Source organism: Mus pahari, chromosome 15 (genome assembly GCF_900095145.1).
Source record: "Mus pahari chromosome 15, PAHARI_EIJ_v1.1, whole genome shotgun sequence".
Classification (NCBI taxonomy): Eukaryota; Metazoa; Chordata; class Mammalia; order Rodentia; family Muridae; genus Mus; species Mus pahari.
In genome coordinates, this window is record NC_034604.1 from 67,745,803 (window position 1) to 67,769,240 (window position 23,438).

Genomic DNA, 23,438 nt, shown 5'->3' on the forward strand with positions numbered 1-23,438 from the left:
TGTGAATCCAACCCGCCTCCTGGATTCACCTTCACTTCTCCACAAATCACTGGTTCCACTCTAACAGGTGGCATTGCTCTTCTGTGTCGCTCCTCCGACCTCTCCTCCACTCTCCTACCTGAAATATGAGCCCTGGTTTCATCTCTGCCCCCAGGTATTCTCAGCCTATTCTCAGCCAGCAGTCATGGCCTTTACCTGACTGTGGGAGCTCCCTGCTCAGCCTCTCTGGGGCCTGGTACCACTCACTAGGCTTAACCTTGTGTGGATGCTCTGTAACTCTGTGGTGTACCACTTATTGGGTGCTGTCATTCGTTTGCTTTGTGTAACTATGCAATGGGTTCCCAACAGAAAAATCACATCCAAAATGCCACTGTACCTCCCGCTGTCATTGCACATACACATGGGTTGTTCAATAGCTGAAAGCCCTTCCCTTTCCACACCATTTGAGGCAAGGCAGGCAACTCCTACAAATGGGAGCCTGAGAGAAGTAAGCACTGTCCATTCCATTTGCAGCTTCCCAAGGCATCCTGAGCACCAACACTGAGTGATTCCTCTTTGCATCTCTGCTGTAAGAGGTGTTCAGGGATGCTTCGCAGCCTTGGGACTGGATCTAGGCAGACCCTCAGTGAAACTGCGCCCTGCTTTCTCCTCACAGGCAGTAGTGAATGTTGGACCTTTCATAATCCTCTTTTTGTAATGGTTGTTGGTTATGTAAGGTGACTTCTGGAGTTGCTTGTTGCCTCCGATACACCATGTTCTAGAAGTTAGCCATTGGCTCTTCTCCTTTTAAAAGACAGAAGCCCAAGACTTAGTGGCATGTCACTGGATGGTCCTCACAGTCACAAGGCTGTTGCTAGGAACCTTGTTCTTGATGTTTTTTTTTTTTTTTTTTTTTTTTTTTGTTGTTGTTGTTGGGTTTACAAACATTCATTCAGGTACAGCATCTTTTGCATCAAAGCATCTAGAGTCTTCAGTGCACAGACAATCTGTCAGCACTAGAACTTCTCACAGATAAGATCCGGAAGTGGCAGGATCCTTGGTTGTGTACCTCTGCAGAGGGAAGTGCAGAGCTGACAGACTCGTGACAGAATCTGGTGCCCAGGTGTTCTTGAGCTGGTGTCATCCCAGTGCTGGCAGGTTATTTAGATGGAACTACACTTAGCATTTCTGGGGTGAAAGAGGCTGCAGTTTCTTGCTGGGAAAAACAAGAACTCACAGTGCTAGAGTGTGTTCGCCTGTTGAGCCATCCCATCAGCATACACTGAGCCCTTTGCGAACACCATTCCATCTGCATGCAGCATAAAGATGGACAGAGTGTGGCTCATGTTCTGGAGAGCAGGGAAATGCATACAAGCCAGTGAAGTAACTTCAAGAATGTTGCGTTAAAAGTAGAAGAGGAGCTGGGGCAGCAGGAACAAACTCTCTGCCCAAGGGAACAATACTTTAGCGGGACTCTGGAGTCCCAGTGGGGATGGGGGGACTAGGAAGGCATGTAGAGTGTAAGGAAAGCAAGCACGAGCCAGGAGGCACAGACAGCAGAGGTAGCAACAGTGTTGAAGTCGGTGACTGCCTCCAGGTTCAGGCAGTGAGCATAGCAGTGACCGAGGGGTGTGGTCAGGAGGGTCATTGCACCAGATCATTGTGTCTTACATGAGCCTTATCCTGTAAGTGACAGGGTGTTTAAGCACTCTGACACTGAAAGATGAGTTGTTTCATGTTCTTGTCTTTCTATACTTTTTAGGCAATACTAGAATCATTTCTATTAGTACTTGAGTATTATGTATATTTAGAGTTTTTTGTTTTGTAGCAATTGGGAGACTGCCCATGCATTGGTAGGATGGTCAGCAGCAGCCCCGAGCCGTCTTTCTTACTTAATTTTCTGTTTCTGTGGTAAGCACTATAACTAGAAGGAGGAGTTTGTTTGGGCTCCTGGCTCCAGAGGGATAGGAGTCATGGCAGCCGGTGTCATGGCAACCAGAGCAGGAAGTTGAGTCCACGTCCTCAACTGTGAACATGGAGCAGAAAGGGTAAAGTTAGAGTAGGCAAAGTTTTTATTCCCAACCCCCCTCCTCCGACATGTGTTCTCCAGCAAGGCTTCATCTTCTAAACCAGTGGCTCTCAACCTTCCTAATGCTGTGACCTTTCAATACAGTTCCTCATGTTGTGGCGATCCCCAACCATAAAATTACTCCATTGCTACTTCGTATCAGTAATTTTGCTACCTTTATGAGTCATAATGCAAATATCTGAAGGGTAGGCAATGTGATATGCAACCCCTCTGAAAAGGTCATGACTCACGGGTTCAGAAGACCTGATCGAAACCCCCAAACAGCTCTGCCACTATAGGGGGCCATTGTTCATTCAGATCACACTTGCCTCCTGGGTGCTTGTACCATCCTACCAAGAGTGTTGAATGTGGATCTGGGTGGTTGGGATGGAGAAGGAGCCAGTTTGCTGGTGTTGGGGTGGTTGACATGACTGTTGTAAGCTGTGGCTCTGCCACAGTGCAATGCTATTCTTCAGGCCTTTCTTTGCAGCGAGTACAGACTGGACAAAGCATTACTCACAGACACAGTGGGGGAGTGACCTTTGTGTTTTCCCTGGGAACACTAGATCTAGAGACTCAGGACACATCTCTGTTTTGACTCAGGACACATCTCTGTTTTAAAACTAAATGGTACTGGGGGAAACAGCGTATCTTGGGCTGTGTCCATAACCTGGATAACTGAACAGCTGGCATGCATATCTATTTTAAGAGCTAGATATCTGGTTGTTAAATAGGGCTGTGTGCCTGTTCCAGCAACTGTAGCTAATGCACCACCGCACTGACAAAAGCTCACTAGTTACGTGGAGCATCGGGGATCTAGGAAGATGCAGGAGTCCTGTTGGAAAATGAGGTTTATCATGCTGCCCCAGGGGTTCTGATCTTATCTGACTTCAGAGCACTTCTGGGTTGAAAGTGTTTGGTTCTTGTAGCGTGGTGTGTGTGAGGCTGTAGTGCCTCTTCCTCACAGGCCCCCAGGGGTGGGTCACTGAGTTCTTCATAGGAGAACTGCCTGTAACTCAGACCCTGGCAAGCAGCAGCCTCATCCTCTTCTGGTGGCATGACTGCTCAGCTGAGCTTCAGGGAGGCAGCAGACAGCATCTTCTGCATTGGAGCACAGAGAGTCCAGCCATGACTTTTCTTTGTACAGAGAAGGCGATCACGTCAGTTCCCTCGTCTACTTTACAGTGCCTCCTAGAGAGGTTTTTCATTCTGATCCTTTTTTTTTTTTTTTTTTTTTTTGGCAAAGTCTTAACATTGAGGCAAGTCACTTTTTCATTTGAGTTCTCATGAAGACAAACACTTTCCCTAGCTCCCCAACAGTGGGGTGCATAAGGGGTGCATTTCATGGCGGCTTCTGCCCTTCATTCTTTTTCTAAGTAAGCTCTCTTTGGTCTCTTCTTCTTAGGTATAGAGAAAGCCAGGTAGAGGCAGCCAGCTTTTAGCTACACACCCGCTTCTCACCTGGGCACAAGAAAACATTTTACTTTCTTTTTTATGTTAGTAAAATAATTTATTTTTATTTTATTGGTTATTTTCTTTATTTACATTTCAAATGTTATCTCCCTTCCTAGTGTCCCCTCTGCAAACCCCCTATCCCATTTTCCCTCCCTCTGCTTCTATGAGGGTGCTCCCCCATCCACCCAACCAGCCACTCCCTCCTCACTGACCTAGCAGTCCCCTATGCTGGGGCATCAAGCCTCCACAGGACCAAGGACTTCTCCTCCCACTGATGCCAGATAAGGCAAGAGAACGTTTTAGTATCATTCCAACTGTCATTGTAAAAGGTCCCATGCTATAGAGGAATGTAAAGTGGCCATGGTCATCCTGGCAAGTCTGTGGTTCACAGTGGCTCCATTTCCTGGTGTGTACCCTAGGTAGTCTCTGTAGAGAAAGGTTAGGTTTCAAATATGCAGACTGTTTCATTGGTAACACCCATTCTGTATTCCTTCCAGAACCACAATGGGAATCAGGAATATTTTTAATGTCTTTGGGTCATACGAATATGAAGAACAAATACCCTCGTTGGTTCCTGGCTCACTGGTCGTAGCCAGTTTGGTGGCTGTGATTTCTTGGGCTTATGTGCTGGCTTTGGAGCAACTTTCCTCTGAGGTCCGAGGATTCAGTGCTGCTAATGTGCCTGCTTCCGGGTTACACAAACTGGATGCTGCTGCTGCTTCCAATTACTAAAATTCTGAAATTCTGAATAAACTGGACGAAATCCTGCGAAAGGCTCAGAGTTGATGAGATACAAGGCTTAGATAAAGGGGATTCAAAAGCTGTGTGTGTATCTTGGAATGCGTTGATAAGAATGGCGGTTTAGCCGTCTGGAGCTCTAATAAAGGAGTAGAATAACAGGAACACTCTCAGAAGTCAACTTTTAGAGACACTTTTTGAGCAGGGAGGATGATTGATGTCCTTGGTACCTGTCATTGTCACTGCTCATGGTAAGAAATGAGATCATGAAAGTTGAAAGACTGAAAACTGTGTTCTCACACTGTAATTTTCCCATGTACATTAATCTTTAAGACCTGATCTTCTAATTATACCATTGTGCCTTTGAGTACCCAATGTCATGTTCCAGTGGACATAGAATAATTGTTAAAAGTCTGTAATATGACCTCCAACAACCCACTGAATCTGGATTCTACATTTCTTCCCAGTGTTGTTTTGAACCCTGATCCCTGATGTCCTGGGTTGCCATGACTACCACCTCCATCTTTTTAGGCCCTGTGCCTCATTTCTTTTTTCTGCTAGTGCTTGTGCCTCAGCTGTCCTCTCAGCTTAGAGATTTCCCATCCCCCATCTTTCTTTTGTTTTTGTTTTTGTTTTTTGTTTTTCAAGACAGGGTTTCTCTGTGTAGTCCTGGCTGTCCTGGAACTCACTCTGTAGATCAGGCTGGCCTTGAACTCAGAAATTCACCTGCCTCTGCCTCCCGAGTGCTGGGATTAAAGGCATGCGCCACCACGCCCAGCACCCATCTTTCTGACTTAGTCCTTTTCCTATCCATAAATCAGCTCGAATCCTACATCTTCAGTATGGTCTTTGCTGATAAATAGGACAAGTAAGGTCTCTGTTTTGTGATGTGGAGGCTGGTGCTGTTGAAGCCATTTTGGCTATCACAGTAGATGAGCCACATAGCTTGGTTGAGCTCCTTGAAGACAGAGATCACATTCTACCCATCACAGTGTTCACTGAGTCTTGTGGACAGTTGATTGGATTAGAATCCATATTCTAGTCTATAGGCTCCTGTTATTCATTCGGGACTTGTAGAGAATAAAGGATGTTGAACAGCCTCAAAGATAGAATGCTTGAACAACTTGGGGTGGTGAATATGAATTCCAAGGAAGAAAGATTGAGAGCTGCATTAAGTCCCACATGCAAGTGTATGAGGCATTTACGTTCTGAGACAGGTGACTCTGTCACTTGCAGGAGCACTTGTGTGCTCCGGTGCCCGGATACAAAGCGCCATTTCCTCTAAGCAACTGTTTAGCGAGAGAGTTGTTTACTGCAGCCAGTCTCTCACTGCAGCCAGTCTCTCATTGGCTACTTTTGTTTTCATAGGTCAAGCAGGGTTTCTATAAGAGAGACCTAACCCTGAAATAAGTCAGTGCTGTGCCGACTTTGGCTTAGCTAGTCCATATGACGGGACAGGTTTAAAACAGGAGGAATAGTTTAGGACTGTGGCATTCTGATGAGTGTTGTGGTGATCATAAAGATTTTTTTTCTTCTGAAATAAGTCGTGTACTAAGTATCCTTTTATTACGGAGGAGAAACTCACTAAACAGAGAAGAAACTTGTCTAGTGATGTTGATTCGTACTGTTGGAGACCCGGGATGGAAAGGCAGAGAGCAGGCTCAGAATATTGTCCTAAGCAACTTAAATTTTTAACATCACATTTTAAACATAACAACAGATTGATGAATTTAGGTATTAAATTGCTCTGTACTGAGAGCCGGCCCTCGCATTTAAGAGCACACATTGTTCTTGAGTTTAGTTTTCAACCAGCCATGTGAGACAGGTCGCAACAGCCTGCAAGTCCAGCTCCAGGGCATCTTTCTCTTCTGGCCCGCCTCCTCTACTCAGGTGCATAGATCCACAGATGGGCATACTCATAGGTATAGGTATAGGTATAGGTATAGATATAGGTGTATGTGTATGTATATGTATATATATGTATAGGTGTAGGTATATGTATATGTATGTATAGGTGTAGGTGTATGTATATGTATGTATAGGTGTAGGTGTATGTATATGTATATATAGGTGTAGGTATAGGTACATATAGGTGTAGGTGTAGGTATATGTATATATGCGTGTATGTATAGGTATATGTATATATATGTATATGTATAGGTGTAGGTATGTGTATATATACGTGTATGTATACTTGTATATATGTGTGTATATATACATGTATGTATGTATATATATGTGTGTGTACGTATGTGTATATATACATGTATGTATGTGTATATATACGTGTATGTATATGTATGTATATTCATTCTTCATTTTAAAAGAAAATGACAAAATAATATAAAAAGTGAAAAGCAGTTAGTATGGACACCCGTCCTCCCCCCAGCTTCCTCCTTTCAGCTGTTATTTCTCCTGCAGCCACAGGCCATCGAATACCTCAGTTCTCTGCTGTTTTTGATCAGACCCTATACACTAACACAGACTTAATTGGAAAAGTTTGCCTTTGTGCTAAAAGATGGAAGCTGCTTCCCTCAAACGTGCCTTCCTCAGTGGGTTGGGGGTCTGACTTCAGGTTATCACGCTTGGCCTGCAGACACTTCACTGAGCTCTTGCTCCAGCCCAAACTGATAATCATTTCATTGTAGCTTTAGGTTTTCCATGGTGGTATGTGTGCATGTATTTTTTTTTATAATAGCATAGGAAGTTTTTATTCATTCATTTGCTCACCATCTTAGTTACTGTTTTATTGCTGTAAAGAGACACCATGACCAAGGCAACTCTTATAAAGGAAATTAATTGGGGAGCTTGCTTACAGTTTCAGAGGCTTAGTTCATTATCATGGTGGGAAGTATGGCACTGAGCATGGCATTGGAACAGAGGCTAAGAGCTACATACTGATCTGCAGACAGAGAGACTCACTGAGCTGGGTGTCGGCTGTTGAAACCTTTAAGCTCACCCCTAGTAACACACTTTCTCCAACAATGCCCCACCCACCCAACAAGGCCACACACACCCCAACAAGGCCACACCTCCCAATCCTTCTTAAATAGTGCCACTCTCTGTTGACTAAGTATTGAAATATATGGTCCTATGAGGTTCATTCTTATTCAAACCACCACACTCGCCAGCAGTTCTTACTGTGATCAGGTTTGACACACAGCCCTTTCAAATGGAGGGATTTCAGAGATATTTCCAGTTAGGTCACTCCAGTCTCTCTCTAAACCGTGCTCAATTTAGACTTGGCCTTAGATCCAAGTTCACTGGGAATAGGCATACAGGAGAGACCTAACTAATACATCTGCAGAGCAAATAGAACGTGGGAAGTCTTGGATGTGTCAACACCAACACATTTCTGCATAGTGATCTCTCTCAGGCCCAGTATCCCTGCAGTTCCCTTCACTGACAGATAGATCCAAGCATAAACCAAGTCCCTATGATGACAGTCACTCTCCCTGTACACCAAGTATGTCCTTTCCAGCAAATTGTTACTTGAGGACATCGTCTGCATTCTTTCAGAATGTCCATGGAGTGGTGAATTTTGTGTTTGATTACAGTGGAGACTCAGTTCTCTTTTAACTTGGGATACAGATAAAATTTTTAATTGAGTTTTTCTTGGGGGGTAAACAGGGAAGCTAAGAAACTTGGCTAGCTGTGGGGCAGAGAGGAGTTTAGCAATGTGGAAATAAATGGGAAGCAAGGAATATGCATGTCCCCACAATGTCCTGTGGACGCAGCCTTCTGACGGGATTCGGGGTTGTAAGGCTCTTCCCTCTGGGAGCGTCCACTAGGTATCAGATGCAGGGTTTGAGAGCTTGCACGGTAACCATAGCTATGAAATTGTGCCTGTGTGCCAGATACAGTGCTGAACGTATTATGTACATGTTGAGTCCTAGCAACAGCTCCGACAGAGCAGTTATTTCCTGCTTCACAGACAAGGAAGTTGAGTTTCAGAAGTATAGAGTGTCACCTGTTGATGGGAGCTGGGGCAAGCACCTTACCTTTCAGTTTCTTGTTTTTTAACTTCCTTATTAAAGGAAGGTTGCCAGCAACCTGCCTGTGGGGAGTTGACATCAGCCTTCACAATGCAGTGGCTCTTCACTGGGTGCAGCCGGTGTCTGGGACCATAGACTCTGTCTTGAAAACTCAGTGAGGGTGGGGATGAGTGAGAGAGTTTCCACTCAGCTGGTACAGGGGCTAAGTTTTCTTACCTAAACTTAAGGATTTTGGAGACAGTGGAATGTGACTAGCTTTCCATAAGTAAGGTGAGGCTACATGTCTTCATATTTCCTAAAACACATGACTGCTACTGCCAGGTACCAGGTCACTTGCGAGGATGCCCATTTGGTGATTCTGAAATAGAATCGCTGGCTCAATGTCTATGAATTTCTGACCTCCCTTTATTCTCCTTCCATGCTGTGTCAATCAGGAACTCGCCACAGAAGATGCTTCAGCCCACAGGTCAGTGGTTAAAGGTGTTTGCCTAAACTCTTAGAAGAGCCGACCTTCCACGTCTTCACTCTAAGGGAATTATGTGTGCTCATTCATCATCTGGAACATTAGTTTGGTTGGGCTTTTGTTGTTCTAACGTAATGCTCTGGATCTACCTCCCTGGGGGTTTAATTACTCAAATGTGGGGCACGGCTGTTAGTGCCCTTGTGTTTTAAAGATCAACAAGTAGTTAGTTCTTATCCATCAACCAGCGCCAAGAATCACTTCTCTTAGCTTTTGGAATGAAAGGAGCTAGGTCCACGTACTGAACTTAAGACAGTGTGTAGCTGCTTAAGAGCAGAGACCTGAAGACAGGAAATGGAAGTACTGGATTTACCTTCCCGATTTGTATTGTTATCTCAAACCTTGCCAGGACCTTGTTTTCCGTACAACATTCATCCTGAGGAAGCTGATACTCACCCTATGCAACGGCCCACTCATGATCACTAAACTATTTTGTCGAGCCCAGACACCTCCCGCAGCGCTGTGCTATATGCAGATGTGTATACATGGATGGTGGTGTGCTCTTACAGGCATGCGTTTGCATTCGCTTGCAACTTTTTGATAAGTATGGTGGAGGTGTGTCTCTAGACTCACGGGGATTGCTGAGGCCTCTCTGAGTGACTACTCGGACACAAGTTGCTTATGCACTGGATTCAGCTGGGAAACTTCCGAACCACTGCCTGAGTCCAAGCCAGCCCGGAGGTTGATGTAGACAGTCTAGGGTGTTGCCTGGCTTGGGAATTAGCAAGCTCTCCACGTGTGACTGGAGCGCAGAGCACTGTTGTCACAGGCAGCCCCTCTCTCCCTGTATGTGGGCTGTCACTGGAGACCGGAAAGGAGCAAAGGGCCAGAGAGCAGCTCAGCATTAGTGTTTAACATTGGATGTAGGCATCCCTAGCTAATATACGGGCTCTTTCCCAAATCGCTCCTATTTGTTACTTAGGCCAGACTTGCTATCTCGTTTGCTTTTCATAAAGAAGCTAAGCATTGTTAAAATGCAGTAGCGATAGGCTCTCTAACTCTGCAGTTGGGTTACATGAGTGAACTTATCCTTTGACAGTCTGCTGTCTTCTGTACAGTAAAGAGGTTAGATTTGAGAGGAATTCCTTGAAGGTGTAAAAACTAAGAGACCAGTCAGAGGCCGCAGGTGACTAGGTGGTAAAGCACTCGTCTAGCGTGTCTGTGTTAGGCCCTAGATCCCATCCACCAGTCCCTCACCCCCATGCTGCCCCACCACCCCCAAATCAGAGCTGTTTCTATCTAGCTCCTAAGATGGATCAGGGGTTAAGAAGACTTTCTGCTTCGTGCAGGGCAAAAATGTGATTCCCAGCATCCACACAGTGGCACGCAACCACCTCCAGTTCCAGTTCCAGGGGGTCCAAGTCTCTCTTCTGACCTGTGCAGGTGTCTGCACACATCTGGTATGCATAAACTCAGGCCACATAACCATACACATAAAAAGCAGGTAGGGTTCCTGAAAGCACATATTATAGCTTTCCTACAGGTTGATCAGTAAAATGTATGGCAAGAGGGTTTGCATACGCCATAGGGATTGCACCCCTATAGTACAGCAGTCGGGGGGTGCTTTGGGCGAGGAAGAGGACGATGGTTGTTTGAATTTCACATCATTTCCCCTTCTCTTTCCTCCCTCTAACCCCTCCTATGCACCGCTCCCCCTGCTCCACTTTCAAATTCATCATCCCTTTATTGGTGTGTGTGTGTGTGTGTGTCTATAATGTCCCCTGTGTGTACGGTCTTAGGGCTGACCATTAAGTAAGCAGTTGTGGGGCTCTTCTCTGGGGAAGACTATTTCTCTCTTCCCTTGGGAGACTGCATGGCTCCCTCTGTCACCATGGAAGCTGGTCCTCAGGGAGGTGGCTTTTAGGTGGCTTTTTAGCTCCAGTCCTCTGGGTCTTGTCTCTGTAGTGCCTGGTGTCTTCAGCAATCTTTGGGGGCAACCAAGGGCTGTAGCCCGTAATATTTCGGAAGTCTCTTGAACAATCCTGACCAACAACTCAAAAAGGGCATCCTCACGCTTGGCGTTGGGGTTTTTGTTAGATAGCCTACGGCTCTGTCAGCGCACATGGGAAACTTTCACCTACACTGTGTATGTATATGCGGACAGGTACATGTAATTTTAGGTAGGTAGATAATAGTATGCTTCCTTATAACTTTTCCCATACATCCTTACTGTATTATATCTCTCCATTAAAGCCTTCCCCTCAAATCACCCCTACCTGGCTCTACCCCTCCCCATGGCTCTCCCCTGCTGGTGGTCCTCCCCTCCCCTCCCCAAGGCTCTCCCCCACTCAGTCACTTTGTACTTTCCTTGTTTCCACAGTTATTCCAGGTTTTATATTCACGTTGTTTTAAATGGGAGGAAATGAGCAGATTGTAATTCTAAGTCATATCTAGTGCACACTCTCTAGCGGTTTAGCATTTGCTTCACTATTCGAGGGAAAGTCGCCTTCCATTCCCCCTCTCTCCCTCCCTCCCTCGGCTCCATCACACCTGGCTGTCCCCACTTCTTAGGTCTTTGCTGGTTACTGTGGCATCGGTCTCTCCCTTTTCAGCTTGTGCATCTCCTTTTTTTTTCTGTCTATTTTGTGCTGATTATACTTTGTACGCATTTCAGAGACCATGTGTCACCTAAGTCATGTGGGAGAGTGGGGGGGGGGCTGTTCACAAAGCTAGACCACAAAGTCGGATTATTCTTAAATCATCCTTGAACATTGCTCATTGTGTGTGCTGTGTATGCTGTTGGGTTAATGACCCTTTTTGGTAATTTATAGGAACTTCGAGTGAAGAAACCACAGAGAATGAGTGTAAGGAGCAGGAGGCAGGAGGCAGGAGGCAGGAGGAGGGCGGCCTGAAGATGTAGCCACCCTGCGTGCAGAACAGAGAAGTGTTTTTCTAGGTTAGCCAGTGAACTGCTGTAATGTCGAGGCTTCAACACAGGTTATTGGAGGGAGACTTTATGACAGCATGTGGCACAGAGCTGCACAGGTTAGGTGCCAAGCATTTACTGGATTTGAGTTTGACATTTGCTTGATAAGATCTGAATATGTAATGTCTTTCTAAAAGCCACCTAAGACCATAGCTGTCTGATTCTTCTCTCTTAGCTGGCATTATCTCCCCCACCCTTCCTTGTCCTTTCTGCATTGACTATGCCTCACCTTAGGAGCTGTCACATCACCGAATGGGCCCTACTAGTTAGGTTCCTGAAGCTCGGGAAATAGATTTCCATGTTGGTCCTTGATTGTGATGGTACTCAGGGCAATATGCTTTAAGGAAAACCAGGTTCCCCTGGAAGGCACATTCCATTTCTTAACCACTGTGCACATCCACTAGATACACTGAACCCTAAGGATGCAGAGGTACTCAGTAATGCACCTAGAAGATCTTGCAATAATGAGATGAAACTCACTTGAAGAAAATGACTGTGAAGTCAGAAAGCAAGCCAATCAGAGACAGATGTACTGTGGTGGCTCAAGGGCCGACTCTGTGATGACAGTGGTGACAGCCTTCAACTCAAAGGTGTTGGAACTGGGGCTCATATATATATGAATGAGGGATGATGGACTGACTCAAGGAAACAGCAAGTACAGAACAGAGTTGACACTCCTTTCTGTCAAAGCCCTAGATTACATATTTTAGGCACTGGGACATAGAATTGATGACAGCTCAGTCACTGACGTGTGAAAACAGTAACATGTAAATGAGTAACCATGTCTGTGTTCTAAAATGAACCTTTCATGAAACATTTTGTGTTCCTGGAATAGCAGTCTTTTGACCCTCTTGTTCAGCGTTAAAGGTAATTCTTAACTCTTGGGTTATACACAAACAGGTTCAGTGCCACAGCTCTCATTTGCAGCCTTTGCAGAAGCAAGGGTGTGTGAGAACATGCTGTCAGGACAGACGTTAGTGCCTTCCTATGCAGGTTCTGAGTAGAGGCTGAGGTTCTGCATTCCTAGAGTGGCTCTGTTGACAGTGACACCAGATCCCTCATACGAAGGAGAAAGGAGTCAAACAGAGAGCCACAAGGGTCCCACTATGCCCTGGCACTTAGGAAACATAGAGGTGATCTTTCTGTCCACTGGGTACTTCCAGCCTGCTGCTTGGGAAGGAGAGAGAGGAGAGGTAGAAAGATGAGCTCACTCAGGGTAGGAATGGACAGAGGGAGCCTGGTGTAGTGAGTTCTCTGCAGTGCTGGGGCAGTGAGGAGCCAGTGGAGGGCACAGGAGTACTCGCTGGGCTGAGACCAGGCCTCTCGTGGCTTATCTCCTCCACTCAGTCCCTCCTGGGCTGCCTCCACTCTTCTCAGTTATCTCTCATTCTGTGCAATCTTGTCCGAAATATAAGGTCGGTTTTGAGTAAACGTTGCGAGTGTCCTAACGGAAGGAATGCAGTGAGTAGAGAGAGCTGCTCTGTGGCCGTGGAAAGGCCGACTGGATGTTCTGAGAGAGCACCTTACTGCCTATTGCAGCTGGTGAGACTGTGGGCTTCACGGGTAGTGGAGAAGCTAAGTGAAAACACTAGAGGGAAGAGAGGATGCTGGCAGCGGAGGAGGGACTTGCTCCCGTGCAGAGGTCCTCTGACTGCCTTGCTCACTCTACTATCCTATACCCTACTGTGGTGCATGAGGCACAGGGAATGTGACTGCAGATCTGTTTAAGTTAAAGAGGAATGACTGGTGGTCAGCCCTGGGCTGCAGTATCAAGGATGTGTTGACATTTGCTTTCTTCTTGTTCTGATCATGTCACCACAGGACTTTGCTCAGCGGTGAATTAATGAAACAGCAGTCGGGATAATGGTTTTATAAAGGGGTAGTGTTCACTAGGAGAAAAACATGGGCTTAAGGAAAAAGGGCAGGACCCAAAGAAAACAAGTTGGTTATAGTAGCTGACTGCCCATGAGTTGACTGTGACTTAGGGACACAGTTCAGCCTTTGGTTAAATGGGCCATTTAGGTTCGTTAAGGACATTGTGTGACAATAGCAATGTAGTGTATACACAGGTGCACACAGATTGCTTGTAAAACCAGCGGACCCTGTAGAAATCTCTTACCTGAGCAGCAGTTCGGCAATTTGTCTGGCATCTATGTAAAGTGTGAGATTGGAACTGATGGCAGGGGGGTCTGGATGCTGCCAAATGCTTGTCCCCCCGCCCCCCAGGAAGTGTCATGTCACCTCAGGCCTGATTGATGGCAGGGGGTCTGGATGCTGCCATTCTGTACACCAAATGCTTATGTCCCCCTCAGGAAGTGTCATGTCACCTTAGGTCTTGACTGACTTGCTCTGCGGTTAACCTACCTAGACTTGTTGATTGCAAAGCTGTCTGCATATCGTCACATAACCAGGGCTGAGTGTCCGGTGACTAATGACTGAAGGCCACTCCTTATAACAGGAATGGTATATTCTTCCCTGCTAGGACTAGACCAGACTGAAGGACTTTATTTCTAGGGCAGTGTCGGAGGGACTGAGACTTTTGTAATGTTGGTGGCTTAAAGAACGCACGAGTAGCTGTTGTGTGGCTGACGACTGAAGACACTTGTATTGGTTACTCTGTGGCTGCGACCAGCCTGACAGAAGCAGCTTGGGAAAGGAGAGGTGTTTTGGCTCCTTGTTTTAGAGAGCTCACACATCACGGCAGGGGAGGCATGAGATAGCAGCTGAGGTCACAGCAGCAGGAGTGGGTGGCTGCAGCTGTTTACATCATGGTGGACCACACAAGAAGACAGGAGATGGATGGGGAGTGGGCCAGGTTCGCCCACTAGTGTCATACCCCCACCCAGACCCAACCTCCTAAAGGGGTCCATGGCCTCCGGTGTTTAGTGGCAACAGGACCTAAAATCATCGAGACCATGAACCTGCAGAAGATATTTTAGATTCATATGATTAACAGGGAGCCTTTGACTTGCCGCCATTTCTACAGAATGTAGACTATCAGAGCAGAGTAACTCCAAAGCATTGCTGTGCTTCCTGTATTTGGCCAGGATTGTTTCATTGATTATAGCACGCCCTGTCCTTCTGACGGCTGCTTTGTGTCTTTAAAAGGATGGTGTAAAACCCTCACTGTTAGAGCTAAGTTTGTGCTCGGCTGTCTCCCCTGCAGAATTTTAATTTCACTGTCACATTCCCTTAAGATTGAGAGGGTGCTGTTTTAAATGAATCCCATGAAATATTTATTATTTATAATATTAGATCATCTCGCTTCTTTGAAAGGGAGTGCGGTGTGAACGTGTCGCTGTAAAGTATTTTCCCAGCAAACCCTTCATAGAGACCGACACACGCTTAGAAGTTTGGATTCTTCCGGTTTGTATCTAAGTTTCTTTCCTTCTCATCTTTCAGTACACAAGGGTCTGGATCCCCGACCCAGATGAGGTGTGGCGCTCGGCTGAATTAACCAAGGACTACAAAGAAGGGGATAAGAGCCTGCAGCTCAGACTGGAAGATGACACAGTAAGTGCAAGTCCTTAGGGTGGGCACCCGAGATACATCCTGATTGGGTCTGATAGTAAATTGTGGCCTTATGTTCGTCTGCCCAGTGGAGCTTCTGAACTCCAAATGTGTCCTTGTCACCGTTGATGACCGTGGAAGCGTGAAGCCATGATGTCACATAAAAAAACAAGAGCTAACCTATTAGCAACTGGGACTCCAGTGGTAGTCGAGACAGGAGTCTTTATGTCGGAGTGAAGAGGAGGGATATGCTGTAAGATGAGGCATAGGCGGGAGGGAACAGAAGAGCAGGTGGGAGGAGCCTGGGCTCAGGCTTAGTGTAGGGAGTGTTTGCGCAGGGTGCTGCTTGTGCCCAAATGCAGTGTTGTATGTGGACAAGGGAAGGAAGGTAAACCATTGAACCTGGGACCCAGGTAGCCTAAGGCAGAGGTGACAGGCAGGCATTTCATACAAGACATACACAGGGAAGCTGGTTGTAAACAAAGTAGAGGAATGACATGAAGAACTGACTTTGAGACAGGCAGAGATGGACAGACAGGTGGGCCACAGAGCAGGCACAGAGTGGATGGAAGGTTTGTGTTGAGTGAACCCCAGTGCCAGGAATGCCTGTATTGTGTCCTTTAGTTGTGAATTATTAACTGCCTGCTGCTCTTCATTCTTCAAAGCACTTTGTTCTGATTCCCACTCCAAATGGTTGGTTGAACAACCTGTTGATTGAACATTCTCCAGCCACCAACTCTTTCTGTAGGAGCTTGGAGCGTGTCGCTGTGAGTGTAACATTGGGGCAGCTGGATTTGAGTTGGTTGGCTGGTTGTGTCCTTCACCTTCTAGCAACAGGCTTTGCTAGTCCAGTCCCCTCTTGGTTTTGAGGGAAGAAACGAAACCATCAGCAGATGGAGTCTTGTTGGCCGTGTTGAATAACTTCCCACCCCACACCCGAAACAAAATGAAATTAGTCCACCCACTCGAACGCAGTGCCTTCTACTCCGGCAGACTTCGCTTCAGTTGGCATTTTCGAGTGGGTGGGTGTTTTTAAAAACTGTAGGAAGGCAGTGAGGAATGATCTGTCATGTTGCTAAAACAGCAGATGCTTGTGTCCCTGGCTGCACACAGATTTGGCCATGCATGATAAATCCTGGAAGCTGCCCATGGCCCTTCTCTTCTTCTCTGACTATAGGACTGGTCACTCTGGAACCTATCATCATAGACTCTGGGCATCACAGTCTCTGTCTGTTGCCCATGGGCTATGCTGGCTTGAAGCTGGCCCCAAGAGTGGCTGGGCACTGTACACTCGAGGCAAGGGCTGAGACCCCACATGGCTGGATGCTGAATGCCGAAAGAACATTTCCTGTGAGGCCGAAGCCATCCTATGGTCACATGCTGATAGACCTCCCAGCCCATGGAGTAAATCGCTGCTGGTTTTAGGGCAGAAGCAATGAGAAAAGTAGGCAGGTCAGATTTTCTGCTGAAAAGCTGCATTCCAACGTTGGACTCATAACAGGACTGTGCACTTTGCAGCCAACAGCTTCCACCGATAAGGTGTTCAGAATTCTCACTGTTCATCTAGGATGGCTCTCTCACTTTTGCTCGGTTATTTTTTCTAGTAAAACATGTAATGTAAGTGTAGCCATGTGACCCATCCTTAAGTGAACAATTCAGTGGCATTCATACTGGTCCATCTGTCACCTTGCTCCCTTTCCATACTGAAAAACTGGAGATGTCCCCCAACTGAATGCCATTCCAGTCTTTTACCACCTGCCACGGTGCTAACTTCTGTCTCTGGCTGCACACGGCACTTCATATCAGTAGAATTGTGCAGTATTAGTGCCTTTTCCACGGGCTCAGGTCACCTAGCCTAACATTCTTGAAACCAGTAAGAAGATGGTGACTTCTCGGGAGAAAAGGAGAGTGTTTCTTCCTAGAACCAAGATGGAGTATAAGGCGCATGTGTGCGGATACTTAGCCTTGTTCTCTGCCTTTAGACCATGCTGGGCATTTTGCTAACCTTGGATTGATGAGAGTGGCCTCTCTATCCTTTGACCAAAGCAGAGCTCAGCACAGGTCAAGCGCTCTCTCCCCGCCGCCCTTGCAAACCACTCCACTCCTGCCCTCTGCTGGCTGAAAACTCCTTGTTTCTGTACTTTTACTTCGTTGTGTTCCAACTCAGTATGAAGTGCCGGGCAGCCTTAGTGAGTGCTTCCCGTGTGCATGCTTATGAGCCGATGAGACAGGCAGACAGAGTGGCGTGCCCTCCCCACACCGTGACACATCCCAGCCTAACCAAGTGTGTTCAGAGCTGAGGTGAAAGGATGCAATCCTGCACAGGTCCAGTTACTGAGGGTGCTTTAAGTGTATCCAGCACTTCCATCCTTTGGAATATTTCAGTAACTATGCAAAGAGTAAAGCTGTTTGCAGCCCTGTTCAACCTCCACCCCACTGCCAGCGTAAGGAAGCGGCATCTTTCTTTAAGCATGCTGTGGTCTCACCTCTATAGGACTACATCAAAGAGCAATAAAGCTTGTTCTGTATGGCAGATCATTCTCTGTATGTCATGTTGTAGGGTTATAAATACTTGGTGAATCCTTTTGAGGCCACGATTATCTGTAAGTATTGGACTCTGATAGTAATGTTAAATTCAAGTTCCTCTTGTCAATGGCAGAAAAAAAAAATCCCTACTCTTAGCTCCCCCCCACTCCCTCCCCCACTCCCCCAGGACACCGAAAGCTGGAGACCGTGTCCTGGAGCGCTGAGTCTGCAATTCTTACCTCTCTTCTGCTGTGCTTTGAATTTTACTCCTTATCAATTGTCTGTAACCAGTACCACTAGCTTATTTGTGGATTTTTTTTCGCCCCTAAAATTGTATATGCGATTGTCTCTTCCTGCCTGGTAAGGTCTTCTGAGAGAAGAATCATCTCAGAAATGATGGAAAGCCCACATGTCTATCCTGGAGTGTCAAGACACTGATCTGGGTTTAAAGCTTTGCAGTTTGAAAAATCGAAGGGCAGGATGGGTGGGGCACTTTGGGAGGGAGGTCTGGCAGAGTCGTGCAATACCACTAACTCAGCAGACCACAAAATCTGGTGCACCACAAAGGTGCCTGACGGCCACTGTTAGGGAGCAGTGCAAACTTTAGGAAGGTCTGTAACAAGGGAAGTTAGTTTCTGGAGACGTGCCCTTGAGGGAAGCATTGAGATACTGGCCCCCTTTTCCTTTAGCTCTCCATTCTGGCTTCATCAGGCTGAGCAGTTCTGCTCTACCGTTCTTTCTCTGTCATAAGTTTCTGCATTGCTGTCAGCCATAAAAGAATGGAGCCAAGCAGTTGTGACCAAACCCTCCAAAATCCCAAATCAGCCATTCCTCTTTGGAAGCTGAGAACCTTGGGCGTTTTTGTTCAGAAAACTTAAAAGTTGCCAACTCCAGAGTTTCAGGAGCTGGAGGTTGGCCTTTAGCATCCCCCAATCCCTTGTCCCACCTTCTAGAATTTTTGTCTGTATCCTCTCCGTGATAATTGTGGAGCAATTTACTGTATGGAGAAAGCTTGCTACAGAACTTTTAAAGACAGAAAGTGTATTGGTAAATTTGGGGAAAAAATTTAGCAGGCCAGGCGTTGAGGCTCACGCCTTTAATTCAAGTACTGGGAGGCAGAGGCAAGTGACTCTCTGTGAGTTTGAGGCCAGCCTAGTCTATATAGTAGATTCCAGGACAGCCAAGACATGCAAAGACCCTGTCTCAAGAAGAAAAAAAAATGAAAAAAGAAGATCCAGCAGAATATGACACACCCACACAAAAGTCAGACTAACAGAGATAGTGATATTTTGGAGACATTGCTCTAGATAGATAGACATGTGTAGTACGAAATAATTCATTCTTTAACACGTTTTTAAGAATGCCCAGCATTCTGTGACAGCCACATGATGTGACAGCCGACTGGCCGTCCGTGCAGACCCAAGCTACTTCCGTCTTCACTGATGTCACTAAGTGGTGAGATTGTCTTGTTAGGCCTTGAAGGCGGAGCATATTAAGGAATGTGTCCCAGTGTGGCACACTGCCCTCTTTCATCCCGTGAGGGTTTGACGGTGTCTGCAGGTCCTGGCTTATGTGATGGGCTATCCGTGCTGTGGGCTTGTTTTCTCTGAGATGGAGGCTTTGTGTAGCAAAGGCTGTGAACTTGCAATCCTGCTCTCCTGTATTCTGAGGAGTGCTGTTGAGCTCACAGGCACATGCCCCACACTCCACACTGCACCCCAATGGCTGACCCTGAAGTTTTTGTTCCTGGTCAGTAGTTTCGCATGTCCTCTATTTGTTGCTTATGCTATGTTTGTTTCTTGTACCCACTTTCTGTTGGGGTGGTCTCTTCTTGACTTTTGTCATGTGATGTAGTAACCTGTGCCCTACTCAGTTTGTCTTTGCCAGTGATGTGCTCTGTGGCAGTTTTAAAGTTATTACAGTGACACTTATGCGCTTTTTCCTATGTGTTCCTGGCTTTTGTGTCCTTGACCCCGAAACTTAAAATGTTTGTTCATTTTTACTTTTTTGGCTTTTTTTTTCTCTTGGTTCCACTTAAAATTTGTGTTTATGAGTAGAACCTTGGGCTGGAGAGATGGCTCAGCCATTAAAGGCTAGGCTCACAACCAAAAATATAAGAGTAGAACCATGGCTTACTTTTTTTCCTAAACATCTATTTAGTTTATTTACCAGTGTTAAATGAAATATTCTTTTTACCCAATTCTCTGTATGTGTATGCATAACTTCTCCTATTTATTTAGTACTTTAATTATCACATACCTTACACTTGGTCTTACAGATACCACTGTTATTGATATATTTTCTTGAGAATTAATGAACTGTTAAAGTAGGACATGGTGATACACACCCCTAATGCCAACACTTAGAAGGCTGAAACAGGAGTATGATTAATATTAGACCACCCTTATGTACACAGTGAGTTGGAAGGCAGCCTAGGCTCCACAAAGAAGAGGAGGGGAACGAGGAAGAGAAGGAGGAGAAAGAGGAAGAGGAGAAGGAAAGAAAGACTCCAAAGCATGTGTATACACTGAACACATTCAAACATGCATGAATTTAGACTGAAAGTTTGGTGTATACATATACACACACTTTCCTGACTTTCCTCAATCACATTTTGTCTTCTTTTTAAAAAAATATTTTTAAGTTCTTGAGATATAATTACATCATTTTCTCTGTCCCTTTCCTTCCTCCAAATCATCCAATATACCCCTTCTTTCTGTCTTTCAAATTTATGGCTTCTCTTTCCCTTAGTTGTTACTGAACGCACATATGCACACACACAAGTATATTCCTAAATATAACCTTTTTTATCCATATAATGTTACTTGTGTGAATATTTTCAGAGCTGACTACTTGGTACTGGATAGCCAGTTAGTGTGCTTCTCCCTGGGAGAGACTTTCCCTCCCTCCCTCCCTCCCTCCCTCCCTCCCTCAGTGGTCCTCGGTCGCCCCTAGTTCCTTGTGCAGTGTGGTCTTTCTCCCATCCACCTTGGCGTGTCTGTTAGTCTCAGCCTTGTTCAGCTCATTTTTGGTAGGCATGTTGGTGAGACTTTATGGATGCGGCTCTGATATTAGAATAGTAAATCTTGATGTAATCCGCAAGCCATGTGTATCAAAGTTAGTTAAATGTTTTTTGAAACTTTCCAATTTATAGGCTGTTCTTTACAGTTCCTGAAACAAAACTATGCTCAGAAAACTCTAAAAAGCTTTTCAGGTAATTCTGAAGAACCTTGTGAGAACCGTAACACTTAAACAGGCAGCAATAGCCACCTTCCTCTTGCTTAAATGTCCAAAAAATCCCACCTCTAAACTGCCTTTAATAAATTACATGTATATGTCTATGTGTTCTGTCAAGTATTTTTTTGTGCACTCAGTTCAAATGCTGAGCCATGCAAGACAAGGAACTTGACTTCCTGCCTAAGAGATCTGACCTTTGGATAAACAGTCTAACACCCTAATTACACACACTCCCACTCAGATTACCACTCAAATTCCCGCTGGACTTAAGGCCAAAGAGAAATTACTGTCCTGAAAGAACTCACAGTGCTTGTGCCATTTGGTCAGGCTTGAGACACAGCCACAGGACATCAGTAGCAAGATGCTCTAAATAAAGTGAGCATCGGGTAGCCGGACAGAGTTCATAAGGAACCGCCTGTAGTAGGTCCGGGCACCAAGAGGGGAAATGGACACTGTGTCTGCTCCTAACCAAGAAGTGACTTGCAGCTGAAGCCCACCGGTAAAGGGAAACTCAGTCTGCTTCGGTAGAATGTCCTGGCCCACACTGCATGCCTGCTAGTAGTTGGCCAACACAAAACAGACTCCATAGTTTGTTTGTTTGTTTGTTTGTTTGTTTTTCTTTTGTGGACTTTAGTTTTCTTGAGGATTTCTTTTTTTTTTTTTTAATCTAATTGGTTTTTTTTTTTTTTCATTTGCTTTGGTTGGCTTTTGTTTGATGACAGAATTAAAAAAGAGAGAGCATGATGAAGCTGGATGAGTGGGGAGCTGGGGAAGGTTCTGGTGGGAATTGGGGGAACGGCAAAAAATGTGATCACAATATTTTAATTTTAATTAAAAATTTAATTAAAGCCGGACATGGTGGCGCATGCCTTTAGTCCCAGCACTCGGGAGGCAGAGGCAGGCGGATTTCTGAGTTCGAGGCCAGCCTGGTCTACAAAGTGAGTTCCAGGACAGCCAGGGCTACACAGAGAAACCCTGTCTCAAACAAAAACAAAAAAAAATTTTTTTTTTTAATTAAAAAATAAGAAAAAAGTCAGAGTTAGAAAAGAGATGCCTGCAGTAGAGAGGCCAGTCCAGGCCGGTCTGGTTGGGAGAAAGAGCCTCCCGTGTTAACTGGAATGTAACGCCTGCAGTCATCTTATGGCCACCCTTAAATCTGGCTGTGCTTCCTCGGGTCTGGCCTGAGTTTCCTGTGTTAGATACTCTGGGATTACGTAATCAGAGTTTCCTGTGGCCCGGTCTCTACAGCAACCATAAACATTGTTTTCATGTTGCCTTTCTTTAGAACATTACTTATGTTTATGTCTTATGTTACTTAGGTTTATGTCTTAGGATTTTGCTGGGATAATGATCCCAGCCAAAGAGATAAGACAGCCAACGTGGGCTAAATGCTTCATAATTGTGCTTTCTTTGTGTGTCTACTGCTTGTTACTAGATTCTGGAATACCCAGTTGATGTCCAAAATAACCAGGTGCCATTCTTGCGGAATCCAGATATCTTAGTAGGAGAAAACGACCTCACTGCACTCAGCCATCTCCACGAGCCCGCAGTTCTGCATAACTTGAAGGTCCGTTTCCTGGAATCCAACCACATCTACACTTACTGTGGTAAGTGGAGGCACCTGCTGAGCGAGCGAGAGTGTGTGCATGTGTGGGTGCGTGTTGGTCACCTTTAGACCGCCCTTGTGAAACTCAAACATTTGAGGACTATGACTCAGCTCTCATGTGTATGAACTTTGCATAGGAGATGGCCGAGGCCTATGGTCAGTGGGATGCCTGCTGTTAATAGCAGCGGCACCAGGGAAGAATGGCTCCAGCTGCTGGGGAAGTGGTTTAGGTCTCGCTTGCATTGATAGAAGAGCAAGCCTTCCATTGCACCCCAGCACGGAAGCATGCCCTATCACGGAGGCATCCCTACCAGGGAAGCATGCCCTATCATGGAGGCGTGCCTACCACATGAGTTTGGCTTGCCCCTTCACTTGGAAGGGCTGCCTCCCTTGCTGGTGTTCTCATTGCCCAGGTGCAGATGTGATGCTTGAAGACTTTGTCCAAGTAATGCGCAAAATCAATAAAAATACTTGAAGCATAAGGGCCTGAAGTTAAGTTTTCTAAATTTCCTATGGCAGTGTATATAGCCCAAATTTTAATATATTCTCTTTCCCTCTGTGCCTCCCTCTCTCTATCTCTCTGTCTGTCTCCATCTATCTCTGTCTGCGTCTCTGTCTCTCTCTGTTCTCTGTCTCTTTCCCTGTCTTTCTCTTTCTCTCCCTCTCTTTTTTCCTCCCTCTCTCTGTCTATCCCCTCCCTTCTTACTTCCCTCCCTCCCTCTTTCCCTGAGTACTATTTGGTAGTATGTTAAGAACAAACCTTCCAGCGATTGTCTGTAGAAAACAGTGACGGCCTGGTGGGGATCAAAGTGTAGGTGGGATGTCTACGGTGGGCGTAGGTGGGATGTCTACGGTGGGCGTAGGTGGGATGTCTACGG

The 23,438-nt window shown here is 45.8% G+C and overlaps 1 protein-coding gene across 4 annotated transcripts in view; it reads left to right on the forward strand.

Moving 5' to 3' along the window:
• Myo5b (myosin VB) overlaps window positions 1–23,438 on the forward strand; it is a 295,975-nt gene that overhangs the window by 99,416 nt on the left and 173,121 nt on the right. For all 4 annotated transcript variants that reach the window (XM_029547256.1, XM_029547258.1, XM_029547257.1 and 1 more), the window contains exons 2-3: window positions 15,084–15,194; window positions 22,390–22,561. In XM_029547256.1, coding sequence (XP_029403116.1) covers window positions 15,084–15,194; window positions 22,390–22,561 — 283 coding nt within the window. The remainder of the gene's footprint in view (window positions 1–15,083; window positions 15,195–22,389; window positions 22,562–23,438) is intronic.